We start from the raw sequence: 17,375 nt of genomic DNA, 5'->3' as shown, positions 1-17,375 counted from the left end.
CCATGTGTAGCCTATAATATGTATTCAATTCTCACGCTTAATAGACATTTGACAATATTGTTTGTGACAACAATATTACAGACAAGACAAATTGTAGGCTATAACATGGGACACAACATTACAGTAACATCTAGATAAATACATTAGCTATGTTGTCACAAGATAATATATTTAATTTACTTATGTTAGAGATTTGGATCATGTAGGCCTATGTAATTAGATTATAAGGATGTAAGCATGAAGATAGATACTGGAAAAAAATATAAACGCAACATATAAAGTGTTGGTCCCATGTATCATGAGCTGAAATAAAAGATCACAGAAATGTTCCATACACACACAAATATGTTTTCTCTCAATTTTGTGCACAAATTTGTTTACATCCCTGTTAGTGAACATTTGTCCTTTGCCAAGATAATCCATCCACCTGATCAAGAAGCTGATTAAACAGCATGATCATTACACAGGTGCATCTTGTGCTGGGGACAATAAAAGTCCACTCTAAAATGTGCAGTTGTGTCCCACAACACGATGTCTCAAGGTTTTGCGGGAATGTGCAATTGGCATGTTGACTGCAAGAATGTCCACCAGAGCTGTTGCCAGAGAATTTAATGTTAATTTCTCTCCCATTAACATCGTTTTAGAGAATTTGGCAGTACGTCCAACCGGCCTCACAACCGCAGACCACATGATATCACGCCAGCCCAGGACCTCTACGCCCAGCTTCTTCACCTGTGGAGACCAGCCACCAGGACAGCTGATCAAACTAACGAGTATTTATGTCTGTAATAATTACCCCTTTTGTGGTGAAAAACTCATTCTGATTGGCTGGACTTGGCTCCCCAGTGGGTGGGCCTATGCCCCACCCATGGCTGTGCCCCTGCCCAGTCATGTGAAATCCATAGATTAGGGGTAATGAATTTATTTAAATTGACTGACTTCCATATATGAACTGTAACTCAGTAAAATCTTTAAATTGTTGCATGTTGTGTTTATATTTGTGTTCAGTATATTTCAACTTTAAGTAAACATGCATTGATAATAACCAATGATAGGTGACAACACCAAACATTTATGAGCATTTAAAAATATATATTTATTCCCTTGGCAAGTCATTTTTAACTGTTGGGCACATTTTTTACTTGTTTGTGTGTGTGGTCTCCCACAATATAAAATGGTAAAAAGTCTATAAAACATGACTTCAAATGTCAAACGACATCTTCCAAGTGCTAATAGAGTACCTTCTACTGTTAAAGGGCCAATGCAGTCAAAAACGTGAGTTACCTGTGTTTTAAATTTCCACACTATGAGCTTGGAATAATACTGTGAAATTATGAAAATTATGATAATGTCCTTTAAGTATAAGAGCTGTTTGAAAAGACTGTCTGAAATTTCAGCCTTTTTATGTAGGATGGAGTTTTGGCCTTCCATGGTAACATCACCATGTGGTAAATTAGTTAATAGACCAATAAGAAAGAGGTCCAAACCTCTCTGCCAATAACAGTTCATTTTCTGTTTTTGCCTAAAGCACTCCCAGACAGTCCTAGCAAATGTCTTGATTAAGAAGTTGCTATTTGATAAAAAGCTATTTGTTTCCTTTTAACTATTTTAATTGAAGTACCTTACTCTCATTGTTACTCATAAATTATTTGATATTTAGATAAAAATGGCTGCATTGTTCCTTTAATATCCTTCACAAACACAGAGTCACACAGAGACATATAGGAACAAGCACAGAGTCACACAGAGACATATAGGCACAAACACAGAGTCACACAGAGACATATAGGCACAAACACAGTCACACAGAGACATATAGGCACAAACAGAGTCACACAGAGACATATAGGAACAAACACAGAGTCACACAGAGACATATAGGCACAAACACAGAGTCACACAGAGACATATAGGCACAAACACAGAGTCACACAGAGACATATAGGCACAAACACAGTCACACAGAGACATATAGGCACAAACAGAGTCACACAGAGACATATAGGAACAAACAGAGTCACACAGAGACATATAGGAACAAACAGAGTCACACAGAGACATATAGGAACAAACACAGAGTGCATCATTGATCTGTGTTGTAAGTCTCTCTGATGACAGTGGTTGAACCATTGTTGCCCTATAGCCATGATTCCCCCAAAAATGCCAGTGTAGGCTTACCATGCATGGCCATAATGAATGATAGGCAATATTGATCATTATCATACACATAAAGGTCACATAAATAAACACATCACAGTAAGTAGCTCTCTTAGCATTTCATCAACATTAATAAAAATCACTAAATCCCAGATGTCAGAATATTATTTCTCAATTCTCAATAAGATACACGTCCTCTTTTCTGCCATCTATTTCAGTCCTTGTTCTCTTTTCTTACTTCACATCGGACTTCTCACTTCCTATTTTTGACCCATATCTTCCCCACCCACTTTGGGCGTGCTCGACATTGCAGCCGACTTTAAAGGCGAGTCGAGAATGACTGATCAACAAATCACCTTGCAACATAAATAACTTTTCAATATTATTTGTAGATCTGTCAGTCAGTCTCAATTCACAGTTTTGATACTCTCGAACACAGCCAGACGGTCTGTGTGTTTTCTCCCAGTCTGTGTGTATTACGTTCTTCCGACCAACAGATAGAGCTCTCCTTTGTCTATGCCCCACCTGGCATGACGCGGAGCTCATGGTACACCTCCTCAGGCTGGGGGCTGCTCTGTATGGCCAGGATGGAGGAGCATGGGGGATCCAACAGCTACTGCATAGAATAGAATACCACTTAATTGTGTTACAGAGAACAACATTATTTTGACCCATCACCCTCCACTGCTACACACAAAGAAACACAGTCTATTATTCATTAAAACACAATGATCATGAGTCATACTACTGACCTCTGTGAAATGTTCAGGCAGCTTGGCCTTGGGTCTGAGGAAGCGGACCACCCTGTAGCAGTACCAGAAGGCCAGGGCCAGCAGGGCCACTGCCACAGCCATCACCACAAACGTCACCAGCGCTGCCACCCAAGGCCTGTCATTGCCTGAGGAGTGGTTGGGGTTGGAAAAAGGACACCAGGGAGGAAGAATTTAGTTGAGCAGAGAGGACTTGGAGAAGCACTGAAGGCAGCAATCTAATCAAATCCTCATCATTTGTGTTTAACCGATGAAAGGGAGGAAGAAAGAGAGAGAGAGGCGGAAAGAGAGCGAGAGACATGGGGCTCACCCTTAGCGGTGCTCTCACATGTAACATTGCTGGGCTGGCTGTGTTTGGAGAACCTCTGTGTGTACACCCAGACCTGAACACAGTACCTGGTCCATGGCTCCAGCGCCAAGACCACTTTACGAAGTGGGGTGCATTTCGTATTTTTGTCCTGGGAGGGGGTGATAGAGAAGTAGTGAGGATTGACAGCGCCATCAGATTATCCCACCCACAGTCATAACAGTTACAATTGGCAGATGGATAAGTAGTTTTTGTGCTCTGAACCTAAACCCAGAAGGTTCCCCCTAAAAGCAACAAAGTGAAACTTTTTTGGGGGGGGGGGGGGTGCTCTAAGTAATGCTAATTTCACCATTATTTTATTTGTTTAAAATGCAATTTATGCTGCCACAGTGGTAAATATTAAAATAAAAGTTTATTCCAAATTAAACGAACAACCCCACCTGTGTCAAGGCAAAAAAACACCCACGTGTCTGCACTTCCTGGGACAGTCAGCAAGACGCATCAATTAATTCAGGCTACAAGAGCGTCGACCCAATGATAATCGCCGATTGTCATTAAACTGTTAGGTGTTTTGTAAAAGATGTCTCTTTCCATTCATCAAATGGCGTAAAGCGCACTGTTCGGATGCTGGAACTATTTTGGAGTGGACGAGCATGCACAAGTAGTCTACTCTTTTTTTTTTTTGACAATAAGACGAAAACATCATGACTGGTTGTGTTCATGCCAAATTAAAAAGGTAATAAAACAATTTTGAACGTTAAATGACACATCTTTACTATTAGATCCATAAACATGTCACGGTATAATTCGCAATCTGCTTAAACCTGTACCTCATACTCCTTATTGGCTCCCGTTACTATGATGTACTGCTTGTTAACCACCAGATGTGAAAGATCCGGCGACAGTCTGTTTTCCTTTGTATTAACATGATCAGATCCCTTGATGAAAAAAATGGAAAGCAAAATGGTCACCATACCTTCTCCTCCTGACCCTCTTTCCAGTAGGTGATGTTAAAGTTTGCGTGGTTGTATACGTCTTTGAACTCAGAGATCCTGAGCACTGGGTCGTTGATGCTCACTTCAATGACAGCACCACTGGAGACGAGCGTCACACCGGGAGGGCCTAGCGTGGCTGTAGAGAGACATTTGAAATGAAGTGACCTAGAGGAAGTGAACACCTCTCAGATGAGGAGGGTTAAAGAAAGCACACTTTCTAGCTGATAATCAGAGACTAGTCTATTAAAGAGGCAATTCTGTCAGGCTCCAGGCTTTATTCACAGTGACACACTGAAGATCTGTCAAAGCTGTTACGGAGATGGGTATAAACTCACTGTGTTCATCCATGACAAACCACTCAGTCTTCAACCAGCGAGATGTGTCCCCCTCTCGTTCTGCCCTCACTTGGAAAATGTACACTCCAAATTTGTTTAGATGACTGGTGAAGTCGCAGCTTTGGGCTGTTGTGTTCCAACATACAACCTCATAGCTGCTGACCAAGCCCCTATATCAAAACATGGCATAATAGTTATTGCAGTAGATTAGGTGGTGGCAGATTGACGAGGGCGGCATTTTCGGAGCTAAACTGACCAAGACGCACCAACAACAAACAACACATAGAACCTCACAAAATTCTGCCCAAAAACAATGATAATTTCTCTCAACCAGTGGCATATGGGCTTTTTAGATGAACGCCGATGCTGCCCTGTGATAATCAGGGCCCACTTTATCAAAGGCAGGGGCGCAAATAATTTTGCTTGTCCATTCCCAGCGTGCCTCTCCAGTGTGTTGTTGGACAAATAAAGGCAACAGCCTGTTTTACAAATGGTGGGCCCACCACATGGATGGATATTCATAAAATTCCATTGCCCGACACCCCAGTAAGCACGAGCAGACGTCTTTTTTTGGTCCTGTCCGGATGTCTTTTTTGGTGTTTTACAAACGGAAGGCTTATCACATAATTGGCCATTCATAAAATTATATTTCAGGCAACAGGCTACTCCTCAGTCAGCACGGACCGATGCAGATGCCTTTTGGACGTCTATTTTTGGTGAAGTCCAGATCGGCCTTGAGTTCCACAGACATTGGTTTTTGGTCCGGTCCAAATCTGAACCAATCATAGAAGTCTATGTTTGGTTCAGATTTTGTCCGGTCTGGCCCAGCCTTGATTTGGCCCAAACATAGACGTCTATAAATTACGTCTTTTCAACGTTCATACAATATCCAATAAATACAGTAGCTAACATCCAATTTGGGCCAAACTTTATTTTCAAACAATGAGTAAGACATGAGGAATACAAATAAATGGTCAACAGCCACCGACGGCCCCTCAACCAAACCCAGCACAACAAAAAGTACACAGGTGCTCTGAGTATGGTTTCTTCATCCAATGCAATGTTTTCTGAGTGAATGTATTATTATTAAATGTTTTTCTTTCAGAGAAATGTCCTACATCCTGATATTACCAGCTTCTGATCACTAGATGTTGCTGTTCCTGCTACTAGATGATTAATAGGCAGTTTATGGAAGGTATGACAGCAACCCATGCTTTGGTTTCTTTACCTGGCTACTGCTTCAAATGCTAACATTTTAGCATTTGTGGCACAAATCCAATGCAAGTAAATGGACTTATTCCATATTTTGTTGTGTTACAGTACCTAACATCTGATTTGCCAGTGTGAGTATTCAAAATGTATTACTTTTTTTTCTCTTTTTTTTTCTCTCACCCATCTACACACAATACCCGATAATGACAAAGTGAAAAGATGTATTTTTGTGTGCAAATTTATTGATAAGTTAAATACGGAAATATCTCATTTACATAAGTATTCACACCCCTAAGTCAATACATGTTAGAATAAACTTTGGCAGCGATTACAACACATTATTACTTGTTTATTCTTCAAGCTCTGTCAAGTTGGTTGTTGGTCATTGCTAGACAGCCATTTTCAAGTCTTGCCATGGACTGGACTAGGCCACTAGTCAGGTCTCTGACTAGGCCACTCAGGAACATCTTGGTAAGCAAATACAGTGTATATTTGGACTTGTGTTTTAGGTTATTGTCCCGCTGAAATGTGAACTTGCCTCCCAGTGTCTGTTGGAAAGCAAACTGAACCAGGTTTTCCTCTAGGACAGCAGTCACCAACCTTTTCTGAGTCAAGATCACTTTCACAGTCAAAAAGCAAGCTGAGATCTACTGCTCAGATTTTTTTTTTTACATTAACTTCACACAAACAATTTTGGAGGAATGAGATTTGGGCAGTAGGCCTAATAGATTATCACAGGATATTGGCTATATGATTGGCCTGCCAATATTGTTAATCAGACCATGTTATATTTAAAAACTCGAGCTTTGATAACAAAATAGATCAGTTGGTTTAGCACTTGTGAGCCACTGTGGAGCATGAATTGAAATAATTAGCTTTTTTATTTTACTGAACTGACGGTACCTGCATCTGATGTTCAATGAGATCAAATCACGACGTCAGTGATCTTCAGGTCGAAAAGTCGGAGCTCTAGAAAGACCCCCAAGTTTCTGACTTTGATGACCGTTCAAAACTATTTTTCCCAACTGCCTTTCACGGTCTCTGCTCTCTCCTTCCTTTCCTCCGCTGAGACTGACCAGAGAGGGGGGGCACAGTCTTCCACCTGCTCTCTCCTTCCTTTCCTCTGCTGAGACTGACCAGAGAGAGGGGTCACAGTCTTCCACCTGATGGCAAAACTCGAGTCGCACTGCATCTGCCTCATGCACAAATTCATGTTATTCCTATGACCAGAGAAAGTTAAATATTCCTTCATATTAAAATCGACACGATGAGCAGCTAATAATAATGATAATAAAACGCAGGGCTTTCAATACTTGGCTATTCATTCATTGCAACTGCAGCCCGATTGGAAGAACGGAGAAGCGCGTTTTGTAATAGTGTTGAATAAAAACAGTGACAGTGCTAAATATAAACTCACTCATCAAAACAGCAGCTCTTTGCTGTATTCGTTTAACAGTCCCTCTGTGGTCATGGTTTTAAGTTATTAAATCTTAAGCAGGCGAGTAGCCTATTAAACTTGTCTGTGGCCAGGGTCATGGAAGCTCTGTAGCCACGGTAATTTGAGCTATCTGATTGGGCAGCCCAGTAGGTGCACTCTATTTAGTCACAGATATGCCGGTCCGCTGGGTGGGCGGAGTTTGTCTCATAGGAACACTTTGCTTACCCGGTGCGCAGGACTTTTGAATCAAGTGTACCTACCGGCAACAACTCAATAGTTTTAAAAATGGAGCGAAAGCCTTTATCGTTCGTTGGCTTTTCTACAGAAATATTTGGTGATCGACTAGGAATGCCTTGAAGACCGATCAGTTTATCGTGATCAACCAGTCGGCGACCACTGCTCTAGGACTTTGCCTGTGCTTATAGCTGTATCATGTTTCTTTTTATCCCCAAAATCTCACTAGTCCTTGCAGATGACAAGCATACCCATAACATGATGCAACCAACACCGTGCTTGAAATATGAAGAGTGTTACTCAGTAATGTTTTTGATTTGCCCCAAACATAACACTTTATATATATTTTTATTTATTTAACCTTTATTTAACTAGGCAAGTCAGTTAACTTTTTTGGGATAGGGGGCAGCATTTTCACTTTTGGATGAAAATCATGCCCAGAGTAAACTGCCTCCTACTCAGTCCCAGATGCTAATATATGCATATTATTGTTGTAATATTGAATAGAAAACACTCCAAACAGTAAAACTGTTTGAATGATGTCTGTGAGTATAACAGAACTCATATGGCAGGCAAAAACCTGAGAAAAAAATCCAAACCGGAAGTGGGAAATCTGAGGTTTGTCGTTTTTAAACTCAGCCCCTATTGAAGTTACAGTGGGATATTGGTTATGTTGCACTTCCAAAGGCTTCCACTAGATGTCAACCGTCTTTAGAAACTTGTTTGAGGCTTCTACTGTGAAGTGGGGCCAAATGAGAGGGGAATGCGTCAGAGGTCTGCCAGCAGCCTCGATCATAGTCACGCGTATTTACATGAGAGGTAGCTCTCGTTCCATTGGTTTTCTACAGACAATGGAATTCCACTGAATAATTTTGCACGCCCAATTTTTCAGTTTTTGATTTGTTAAAAAAGTTTGAAATATCCAATAAATGTCGTTCCACTTCATGATTGTGTCCCACTTGTTGTTGATTCTTCACAAAAAATACAGTTTTATATCTTTATGTTTGAAGCCTGAAATGTGGCAAAAGGTCGCAAAGTTCAAGGGGGCCGAATACTTTCGCAAGGCACTGTATAATGAGTATTTCTGTGAATTGACGTGGCTCTCTGCACAATCACCGCATGTTTTGGAACTACTGAACATAACATGCCAATGTAAAATGAGATTTTTGGATATAAATATGCACTTTATCGAACAAAACATACATGTATTGTGTAAAGAAGTCCTATGAGTGTCATCTGATGAAGATCAAAGGTTAGTGATTCATTTGATCTCTATTTGTGCTTTTTGTGACACCTCTCCTTGGCTGTAAAAATGGCTGGGTTTTTCTGTGGCTTGGTGGTGACCTAACATAATCGTTTGTGGAGCTTACGCTGTAAAGCATTTTTGAAATCAGACACTGTGGCTGGATTAACGATAATCTTATCTTTAAAATGGTGCCTAATACTTGTATGTTTGAGAAATTTGATTTCTGAGATTTCTGTTGATTTGTATTTGGTGCCCTGCAATTTCATTGGCTGTTGGCGAGGGGTTCCCAGACAGGTTAAGAACAATGAAAGCCTGGGCCAATTGTGAGCCGTCCTATCCTATGGGACTCCCAATCACAGCCGGATGTGATACAGCCTGGATTTGAACCAGGAACTGTAGTGATACCTCTTTCACTGAGATGCAGTGCCTTAGACCGCTGCACCACTCGGGAGCCCCCGAGGACATAAAGTAAATTTCTTTGCCACATTTTTAGCAGTTTTACTTTAGTGCCTTTTTGCAAACAGGATACATGTTTCGGAACGTTTGTATTCTGTACAGGCTTACTTCTTTTCACTCTGTCTTTTAGGTTAGTATTTTAATTACAATATTGTTGACCCATCCTCAGTTTTCTTGGTGAAATCCCTGAGTGGTTTCACGCCTCTCCGGCAACTGAGTTAGGAAGGACGCCTTTATCTTTGTAGTGACTGGGTGTATTGATACACCATCCAAAGTGTAATGAATAACTTACCACGATGAAAGGGATATTAAATATCTACTTAAATTTTTTTTTTACCCATCTACCCATCCTTCTTTGTGAGGCCATGGTAAACCACCCTGGTAGACGTGGTTGAATCTGTGTTTGAACTCCACTGCTCGACTGAGGAGCCTTACAGATAATTGTATGTGTGGGGTACAGAAAACACTATTATCGTACCCAGAGTGAATCCATGCAACTTATTTTGTGACATGTTAAGCACATTTTTACTCCTGAACATATTAAGGCATAACAAAGGGGTTGAATACATTTTAGCTTTTCATTTCATTTGTAAAACCTAACAACTTCAATGACAAATTTCTCTGAACAGGGGAATAAAAAACATCCCAGAATTCACTGGGATTGCATTGCATAGGATGAAGAAACAATACTCTGACTACTTGTCAGAGAGAACTGATACCATATACTCATTGTTGGTGTGGGGGGGTCCATGGGGGGCTTTTGACAATTTCTTTGGAATCCTCATTGTTAGAAAAATGGGTTCCAACTCAGGTGTTAGGTCCTATATTTATTGAATATGAATCCTATCAATTAAAATACCCAATTAGCTTAATTTCTCAGAGATTATATTATATATCAACAAAATTATGTTTCTAATAGATTGTGGGGTCAAAATCCTCTTTCATGTGCTTTTTGAGGTGGAAGTGAAATAGTTGCACTCATTTCTTAGAAATATACTGTCTGTGTGTGTGTCAGTGTGAGCAATACTGTATGAGAAAAGTAGGAATGTGTGTAGGTACAAAGAGCACGCCAGAGTGCCTATGACACATTGAGAGTCTACTGGTAAAGTCGACTTGAAGGTGTGTCAGTTCTACCCTTTCCCAGCACCCACAGGAGGAAGTTCCTCATATTTCAATGTGTCACCCTCACTTTGCTCAATTGTGTTGCTTTTTCATATTACCAGTCTCCACTCACCTGTACTCTGCTCTGTAGGTTATGTTTTCTGTGTGGTTCTGAGGTGCATCCCACTCCAACACTAGTCCCATGTTGACAGAGTTAATCCTGATGTTACTGGGACTTGGAAGTTCGGCTAACACTGCTGCAAAGCACCGAGATATACATTTGAACATACCGACAATATACTGTACACCAGTGATAGGCCTATTTTAAGAGGTACTCGAGAAATTAAGCCTGCTTCATAGAGATAAACACTCTTGCGCAAATCTGCCATTCAGCAATGCTGCTGGATAAAACCTTTAGCCTATGTGTATTTACATCATCCGTATGTAAATGTAACAGAGACCATTCCTGTGCGTTACAGAGAAGGAAGTAAACTAATATTTACAGCAATGACGACTTCAAAATGTCAAGTGTTTCCATTGGTTCACACAATTGGCAATACAATAGATTGAGGAATGTATGAGAGTGTTAAATAAATGTATAATAGACGGTGAAATTATAAAGGAATATCTACAAAACGAGGTTTAAAACCTTCACCTACAAACATAGACAATCGCCTGACAGCACGTTGGTTGGCTATGCCTTCTATGGTAAGACCAAGCACAAAATACTGACCTGTAATTCCATGTAAAGTTAAACATACTTTGACAAACAAGATGGTAAAAACTGTAGATTGCATGTTATCCAAGAGATTTTCAATGTAATCCAACGATACTGAAATGTTTCGTTGGCTATATTCTTCTTGCGGCTGCTCTTGAGAGTTTGTCTAGCCAACTTTCTGAATGGTCTGAGAATTGCGAGGTAAGCGTAACTACGCTGCGCAAGAATACTGAAGCTTTACGTACGGTTCAAACGAAAAACATGACACGCACTGGGCATTTCCTAGCTTCGCTATATTCAGTGTCAATAATAAAGAATCGCAATAAAACGTATTCAATTTCCTCCTTTTATTACAGGTCTATAATGAAACCTCAACTACTTGTTGAATATGACATAGTTCAATACATTTATAGAAAAATCGACATACATTTCACATTTTGTTTTTGCTTATGCCTTTTTTTTTTACATGTTATAATCAATCACAAAGTAGCTTTATTCACAAGAAAATAATAATATAACTTTGTCATGACTCAGACATAAATATAAAACAATGGTTTGTTATAATCTTATCACTTGATAATTGTGGGTTAAATATTTATTTGATCTCGAGGATACCACCACCAGTCCATAGCCCAGAGTAAACTGCATCATCATCTTCTTCCTTGACACGTCTCCTCCCCTGTGTATGGTCTGGGAGGGACAAAGTCATGGTGATGGGGGTCCAACCACAGGCAGGACTGAGAGCAGGTTGAAGGGGTCAGGCTAGGGATCTGTGGGCATCTAACCACCACAGAGAGGAACAGAGGACTGTAGGCAGAGAGAGTAGAGCCAAAAAGGGTTGGGTGTTAAGCCATGGAAGAGGCAATATCAAAAGCATTATAATGATGGTGATTTAATTTCCTTTCCCCCTGAGTGAATAAATAACAATAATAATAATCTGTATTGATTTAAATTGGTGTCAGGCAAAGTTTCAGTAGCAAAATGATCTATGTTCATATCCTGGTGTAAGCAGATGTGGTGTTGATGTGGTGTTAATTTGTGTTACTATGAACATACTGTTAAAAAATACTGTTGTTCAAGCAGGGTGTCAAATTAATCAGTTTTACATAGTGTTGATTTTTCATTGTAACATTTCAAGTGTTGATTCAGGTGTTAAATTAACTCTGTAAGTGTTACATTAACACTCATTTGTGTAAAAGAACCCTAATGTTGGTGTTAATAACCAGTATTACACCAAAACCACATCCATCATTTTCATATTTCCCAGCATGCCCTATTGCATGTGTTGATTAATTAATCTTGTGCTTATATAAATAACATGCATTTCTCTAAGGTAATCCAATCCGTTATATGGATTTATTGCACCTGTTGATGAAATGCAAGTTCCAGTTTAGATTCTTAAGGTAGCCGCATATCTTAGTCTTCCCAACCCTGAATGCAGGTTGTGGGTGAATAAAAATTCTAAATGTTGGATATCCCCACTCTGGTTGGATTCCAATAGGAATTACATCACTTTGCCAGCCAGCATAATGTGACTTGCAGGCCTGGTTTTGCCTGTAAACCATGACTTTAAGGCAACTGTATTAGGAAAAACTAGGCTCTCAAAATGAGGCCTTGTGAATTACAGTGCATTTGGAAAGTATTCAGACCCCTTGACTTGTTCCACATTTTTTTTACGTTACAGCCTTATTCAAAAATGTATAGAATAAAACAAATCCTCAATCTACACACAATACCCCATAATGAAAAAGGGAACACAGGTTTTTAGAAATGTTTGAAACTGTGTCAGAAATAAAAAAGATTAGAAAATGATTTACATACAGTACCAGTCTAAAGTTTGGACACACCTACTCATTCCAGGATTTTTCTTTATTTTTACTATTTTCTACATGTAGAATAATAGTGAAGACATCAAAACTATTAAATAATACATGGAATCATATAGTAACCAAAAAAGTGTTAAACAAATCAAAATATATTTTATATTCAAGATAATTATATTTTAAATAATTTTTGGAATAAGGCTGTAATGTAACAAAATGTGGGAAAAGTCAAGGGGTCTGAATACTGTCTGAATGCACTGTATGCGTTAAAGAATTGTATTTTAATTCTAAGACATTTGCTTAGGATCTCACTAGGTGAAGATGGATGAAAATGGATGCAACAACAATGTCTCTGTCACTAACAAATACAGTCATGGGCCGTATAACTCCACAATTCACTTGAAAAGCAAGGCACTCTGGGAAATATGCAAATAAGGCTTTACACTGTGTGTTAAACAGTGTGTTAATTTAACACTGAAAAGTGTGGACCCATATAGACACTAAAACAGTTTTAAATTGTTGATTTAACACTTAACAAAATGCTCTAAAGGGAAAGGTGAACGCCATAACAGTATACATTTATCACTGACGTAGTGTAAACATTGAATTCTGAAGTGTTAAATACAAGATACTAGTAAACACTATAACAGTGTAACTTTAATACTAAGTTAGTGCACCACTGGTGTTGCAAAGTATCAGTGTTAAATGGCTGAATTTTGAAATGTATAAATTCAACACTTTCTGGTGGTTCTCATTTAAACACTTCAAAGGTGTGAAATTGAACACCTGCAGTGTTCAATTTACCAATCAAATTTCGCTGTGCAGTTGAATGAAGTGGCAATAGTACCAGTGTTTTGGGGAGAGGTTTGTGCATACAGAGCAGGCGACCACTATAGACCACTATTCCACAGAGGAGCACCACCAGGAGGCTAAAGGCACACAGTACACTCAGAACCACAGGCACTGGGGGACAGACAGACACCAAGGGTTACGGACTATAATTGCTAACAGATGTAAACACTGATGTAAAATAATGGCCGTGCCTGTTGTATATGACTGATTTACCAGTGCTGTATTGCTTTGTTGTACTACACTGTGTGGTCTCTTAGCTGTGCTGTTAGGCCCTGGTACTGTACCTGTGTTGGCAGCAGTAGGGCTGGTGAAGGCACAGTGGGGCTCAGAGGGGACAGAGTGAGGGTTAAAGCTCGTAGATGGGGTGACAGTCACGCAATACTCCGCCCCTGGCTCCAGGTAGCCAATCACAGTTTTCTCAGTGGAGGTGACCCACATGCTGAACTACAAAAAGGCAGAGACATTGTCACAATGTTTATATAATGTTTATAGACCCGTTTACCATGCTGTAATGCTTTGGATAAGTAATCCACATTGATCATTGACCACAACGGTCTAATTCATAGCCATGTGTGTAGCTATAATACCAATATCTCATTAAGATATTAGTCCCTTGACTAATGATTTGTTCATTCATTGTTGTCTTGTATTAGATTCACTGTATCTGTACCGAATTGACAAATAACTGTGGGTTAGAGATAGGGAGATGAGATGACTGACAAAGAGATGAGGAGAAGAGACCCCTCCTCCTGAATCTGTGTAGGCGTACTTTTTCTCAGAGCAAGAGGCAGTTTCCTCGAACACAAACCAGACTGTGTGCTCCTGAGAGGAAGGTGTGGGCAAAAACCACACGTATCTACATCTGTAGTCATGAAAGATAAACAACCCTCAGAGAGGAAAAATGTGCACGATTAAATTCTTATATTAAACAGATACTGATCTGCTTTCTCATCAATGCCCTGATGTTCTTCTCAGGTTCTATTCAAATATAACGTGTGTGGGTTTGACCACATTCTCACAACTTTATTTTCTTGGTATATGACCTTTCACATATCTTTACACTGTAAAAAAAAACATCAACCTCAAAATGATGCTGATAGGTCAAACCCAACGTGACAGGGCAAGGTATCAGAATGAGTGTAAGATCAAAGCTGTAAGGAGATGTCAGATGTCAGCTAAAGAGATATGTTAAGAAGTCCCCCCCCCCCCCCCCCCCCAACTTACCCCACATTTTGAACGACCAAGTCAAGTCCTACCTGAGATCCATCCCTGGTCCGGCGCACCTTGCAGGTGAACTGTCTGTAGTAGAGCTGTGTGGGGGACAGGGAGCGCTGCAGGCCCCTGGATGTGGGGGGAGTTACCTGCAGGAGCAGGCAGTTCCCACAGCCGGACACGGACACCACTGGAGGGCCCAGCAATGCTGCAACATCAGGGGTCAGAGGTTACAGTGAAGACTGAATGATTATATTCAGGTAAATCTAAACAGGTAAATGATGTAACGAGGACCACTAGAATGGACAATATTTTGTCCATTTCCTAATATAAAAAAAAAAGAGTAGACTAACGTTTCACTCAAATACCATTCTCAACATGCATTTTGTCTCGTGAGCCGCGGTATTCCAAGGAAAAGAAAAGGAGACTGAAATGGAGGGGGAAAAGGTAGAGTAAAAGCATCTCACTGTCAGTCAAGGGGTAGAAGAGCATAGAGAGGGACCAGTTGGACTTCTGAGTAGTGGTGATGGCTTGAACACGGGCTTTGTAATGATAGAAGGGATCCTTGAACGTGTTAGTGAGGTCACATGACTGGCGGGTCTTCAACCTAGCACAACCCTTCACGAGCTGCCATGAGTTCTTCCTGGACGAGGGAGAGAGAGATGTAAAGAAATTAGAGAGTTTAATTTCACCAAATCTGAAATCATAATTTAAGGTTTCCAAGACCTCTCTGATGAGAAGAGGCTACCCTTCCTGTAGGGGGAGGACGCAGAGAGCTGTGCACACCCCGTTGCTGGGCGTCAGGTAGCCGAGCGGTTAAGAGCCTTAGGCCAGTAATCAAAAGGTTGCTGGTTTGAATCCTCAGAGCCAACTAGGTGAAAAATCTGTCAATGTGCCCTTGAGCAAGGCACTTAATCCTAGTCGCTCTGGATAAGAGTATCTGTTAAATGACTAAAATGTAACCAAAATGAGGGACAGTGTCTGACAAACCAACCTGCACGTCTTCAAGTTATTTATTTACTTACTGATTTCCATTTCTAATACAACTCCACCCACCCCCCCACCCTAGATTATTGTTGTTACTGATTGTCCTGTTTGTGACAATCTTGACCATTTTTCATGATGTTGTTATTGATATTATTAATGAATCATTCCATTTCCAAAATACACTTTGCCAATATGTACATTGTTATGTCATGTACGAAAAAAGCAAATGAAAATGAATTGAAATTGATTTGAGAGAGAAAAAGAGAGAGAAATAGAAGGGAAAAGCTAAGGAAATGCAACACTGATGAAGATATCTACACGGCTCTACATTGCACAATTGCAGTGATTCAGTATTGGCCTTGACCAACTAACCAGACGAAACGAAAGCATTGGATCATCCTGGAAGACAACCCTGAAAAGAAAGTGCTTATTCAGCAGCTACGTATAAGGAGAAGTTAAATGAAATGAAAGCATGGGACTGAAGTGTAAGTGTGAGCTAACCTGAGGCTCTGAACTGTGAAATGTGTGTTGTCAGGAGTCCCTGGACCTGGCAGCCAGGTCAAAGTGTGCTCCAGGTTGAAGGAGACAATGGACACGTTGGTAGGGGCTGGGAGCATGGACACCACTGGAAGATACACACACACACACACACACACACACACAGATAGGCAGACAGACAGTGAGACAGACAAAAAAAACATCCAAAATGATAGACAGACACAGAACAGGACAGCCAGAGAGAGAGACAATGCAAACGAAAACACATCAAACATTTACAGAATTTTTTTCTCTCTCAAATAATACGAACAATGAAGATAAGATACTGTGGTGTGTCAATATACAGTACATTATACAGGCCTCCTTCAAGAGTTGCAACTTGCAAGAGGAACATCCTACATTAAATACTGCAGTCCTCGCCAGAAAGTAAAATGCATGACCCAAACAATCAACGAAAATCAATTGAGGGGTTAAATGCGGAAGCCAAATTTTGTTGAATGCATTCAGTTGTGCAACAGACAAGATATTGCCTTCCCCTTCATTTCCCCCCAGAGACCCCCTTCAAAAAACAGAGCCTACCCAGGGGTAGGTGCAGGAGCAGCAGGGTCCAAGGCCCCATCTTTCAGATTGGGTCAGGTCAGTCCAGTGGTAGCTGTGTAGGATGGCAGGCCTGGGCGTGTGTCTCGGGGTTAGAGTGCAATGAGCTGGGGCAAGGAGCTGCTGCTGTCATTATGTAAAGGTGTAAGTTTCATTTCCCCAGAAATCCCTCCCTGAGATGTTCCCCCTAACTCACTCACACACCTTATAATATCCATGTGCCATGTTCTGTCACTCCCACACTCACTGGAATGCTGCATGCTAAAATGGGACGTACAACACTGGATTGAACAGTATTTTCTCTTTCTTTGCTGTCCATTTCAATGTAATATTTGTGTTTGTGAATGTTTGAAGTGTATGCTGTATTCGTTGTGTGTTTCTGTATGAGGTAAGTTTGAAGGAAGCTATACAGTATACATATTTCTGTCATGAACATG

The 17,375-nt window shown here is 40.4% G+C and overlaps 2 protein-coding genes across 4 annotated transcripts; both read right to left on the bottom strand.

Moving 5' to 3' along the window:
* Positions 1 to 970: 970 nt before the first annotated feature.
* LOC115105926 (interleukin-10 receptor subunit beta-like) lies at positions 971 to 11,181 on the bottom strand. Of its 2 annotated transcripts, none has more exons than XM_029628471.2 (7): positions 10,985 to 11,180; positions 10,385 to 10,508; positions 4,565 to 4,734; positions 4,211 to 4,365; positions 3,238 to 3,385; positions 2,910 to 3,055; positions 971 to 2,770 (listed from the first exon to the last, which is right to left on the bottom strand). In XM_029628471.2, exons 1-7 carry the CDS (start codon positions 11,046 to 11,048, stop codon positions 2,672 to 2,674), a joined length of 906 nt encoding a protein of 301 aa, XP_029484331.1. In that variant the 5' UTR covers positions 11,049 to 11,180; the 3' UTR covers positions 971 to 2,671. The 2 variants fall into 2 exon arrangements, with proteins under 2 accessions (XP_029484331.1, XP_029484413.1); XM_029628553.2 differs by having other exon boundaries at positions 2,687 to 2,773; positions 10,985 to 11,181.
* A 120-nt stretch (positions 11,182 to 11,301) lies between these two features.
* LOC115106039 (interferon alpha/beta receptor 2) lies at positions 11,302 to 17,056 on the bottom strand. Of its 2 annotated transcripts, XM_029628649.1 has the most exons (7): positions 16,921 to 17,056; positions 16,345 to 16,468; positions 15,324 to 15,499; positions 14,901 to 15,064; positions 13,929 to 14,088; positions 13,640 to 13,755; positions 11,302 to 11,776 (listed from the first exon to the last, which is right to left on the bottom strand). In XM_029628649.1, exons 1-7 carry the CDS (start codon positions 16,958 to 16,960, stop codon positions 11,750 to 11,752), a joined length of 807 nt encoding a protein of 268 aa, XP_029484509.1. In that variant the 5' UTR covers positions 16,961 to 17,056; the 3' UTR covers positions 11,302 to 11,749. The 2 variants fall into 2 exon arrangements, with proteins under 2 accessions (XP_029484509.1, XP_029484565.1); XM_029628705.1 differs by lacking the exon at positions 13,640 to 13,755 and having other exon boundaries at positions 16,921 to 17,055.
* Between the last annotated feature and the right edge of the window lie 319 nt (positions 17,057 to 17,375).

This window comes from Oncorhynchus nerka, linkage group LG1, assembly GCF_034236695.1.
Source record: "Oncorhynchus nerka isolate Pitt River linkage group LG1, Oner_Uvic_2.0, whole genome shotgun sequence".
Taxonomy (NCBI): Eukaryota; Metazoa; Chordata; class Actinopteri; order Salmoniformes; family Salmonidae; genus Oncorhynchus; species Oncorhynchus nerka.
The sequence above is the reverse complement of the archived record's forward strand: the minus strand, read 5'-3'. Positions and strand labels throughout refer to the sequence as shown.

Excerpts from the sequence above, each read along its gene's own strand:
- LOC115105926 (XM_029628471.2), bottom strand. The coding sequence starts at position 11,048 with ATGCAATCTACAGTTTTTACCATCTTGTTTGTCAAAGTATGTTTAACT. Across the intron at positions 3,056-3,237 it reads ATGTGAGAGCACCGCTAAGG|GCAATGACAGGCCTTGGGTG; the intron begins GTGAGCCCCATG and ends ACCACTCCTCAG. Across the intron at positions 2,771-2,909 it reads TGCCTGAACATTTCACAGAG|CTGTTGGATCCCCCATGCTC; the intron begins GTCAGTAGTATG and ends TCTATGCAGTAG.
- LOC115106039 (XM_029628649.1), bottom strand. The coding sequence starts at position 16,960 with ATGGGGCCTTGGACCCTGCTGCTCCTGCACCTACCCCTGG. Across the intron at positions 15,065-15,323 it reads CTTCTACCCCTTGACTGACA|CATTGCTGGGCCCTCCAGTG; the intron begins GTGAGATGCTTT and ends CTGATGTTGCAG. Across the intron at positions 14,089-14,900 it reads GGACCAGGGATGGATCTCAG|TTCAGCATGTGGGTCACCTC; the intron begins GTAGGACTTGAC and ends GCCTTTTTGTAG.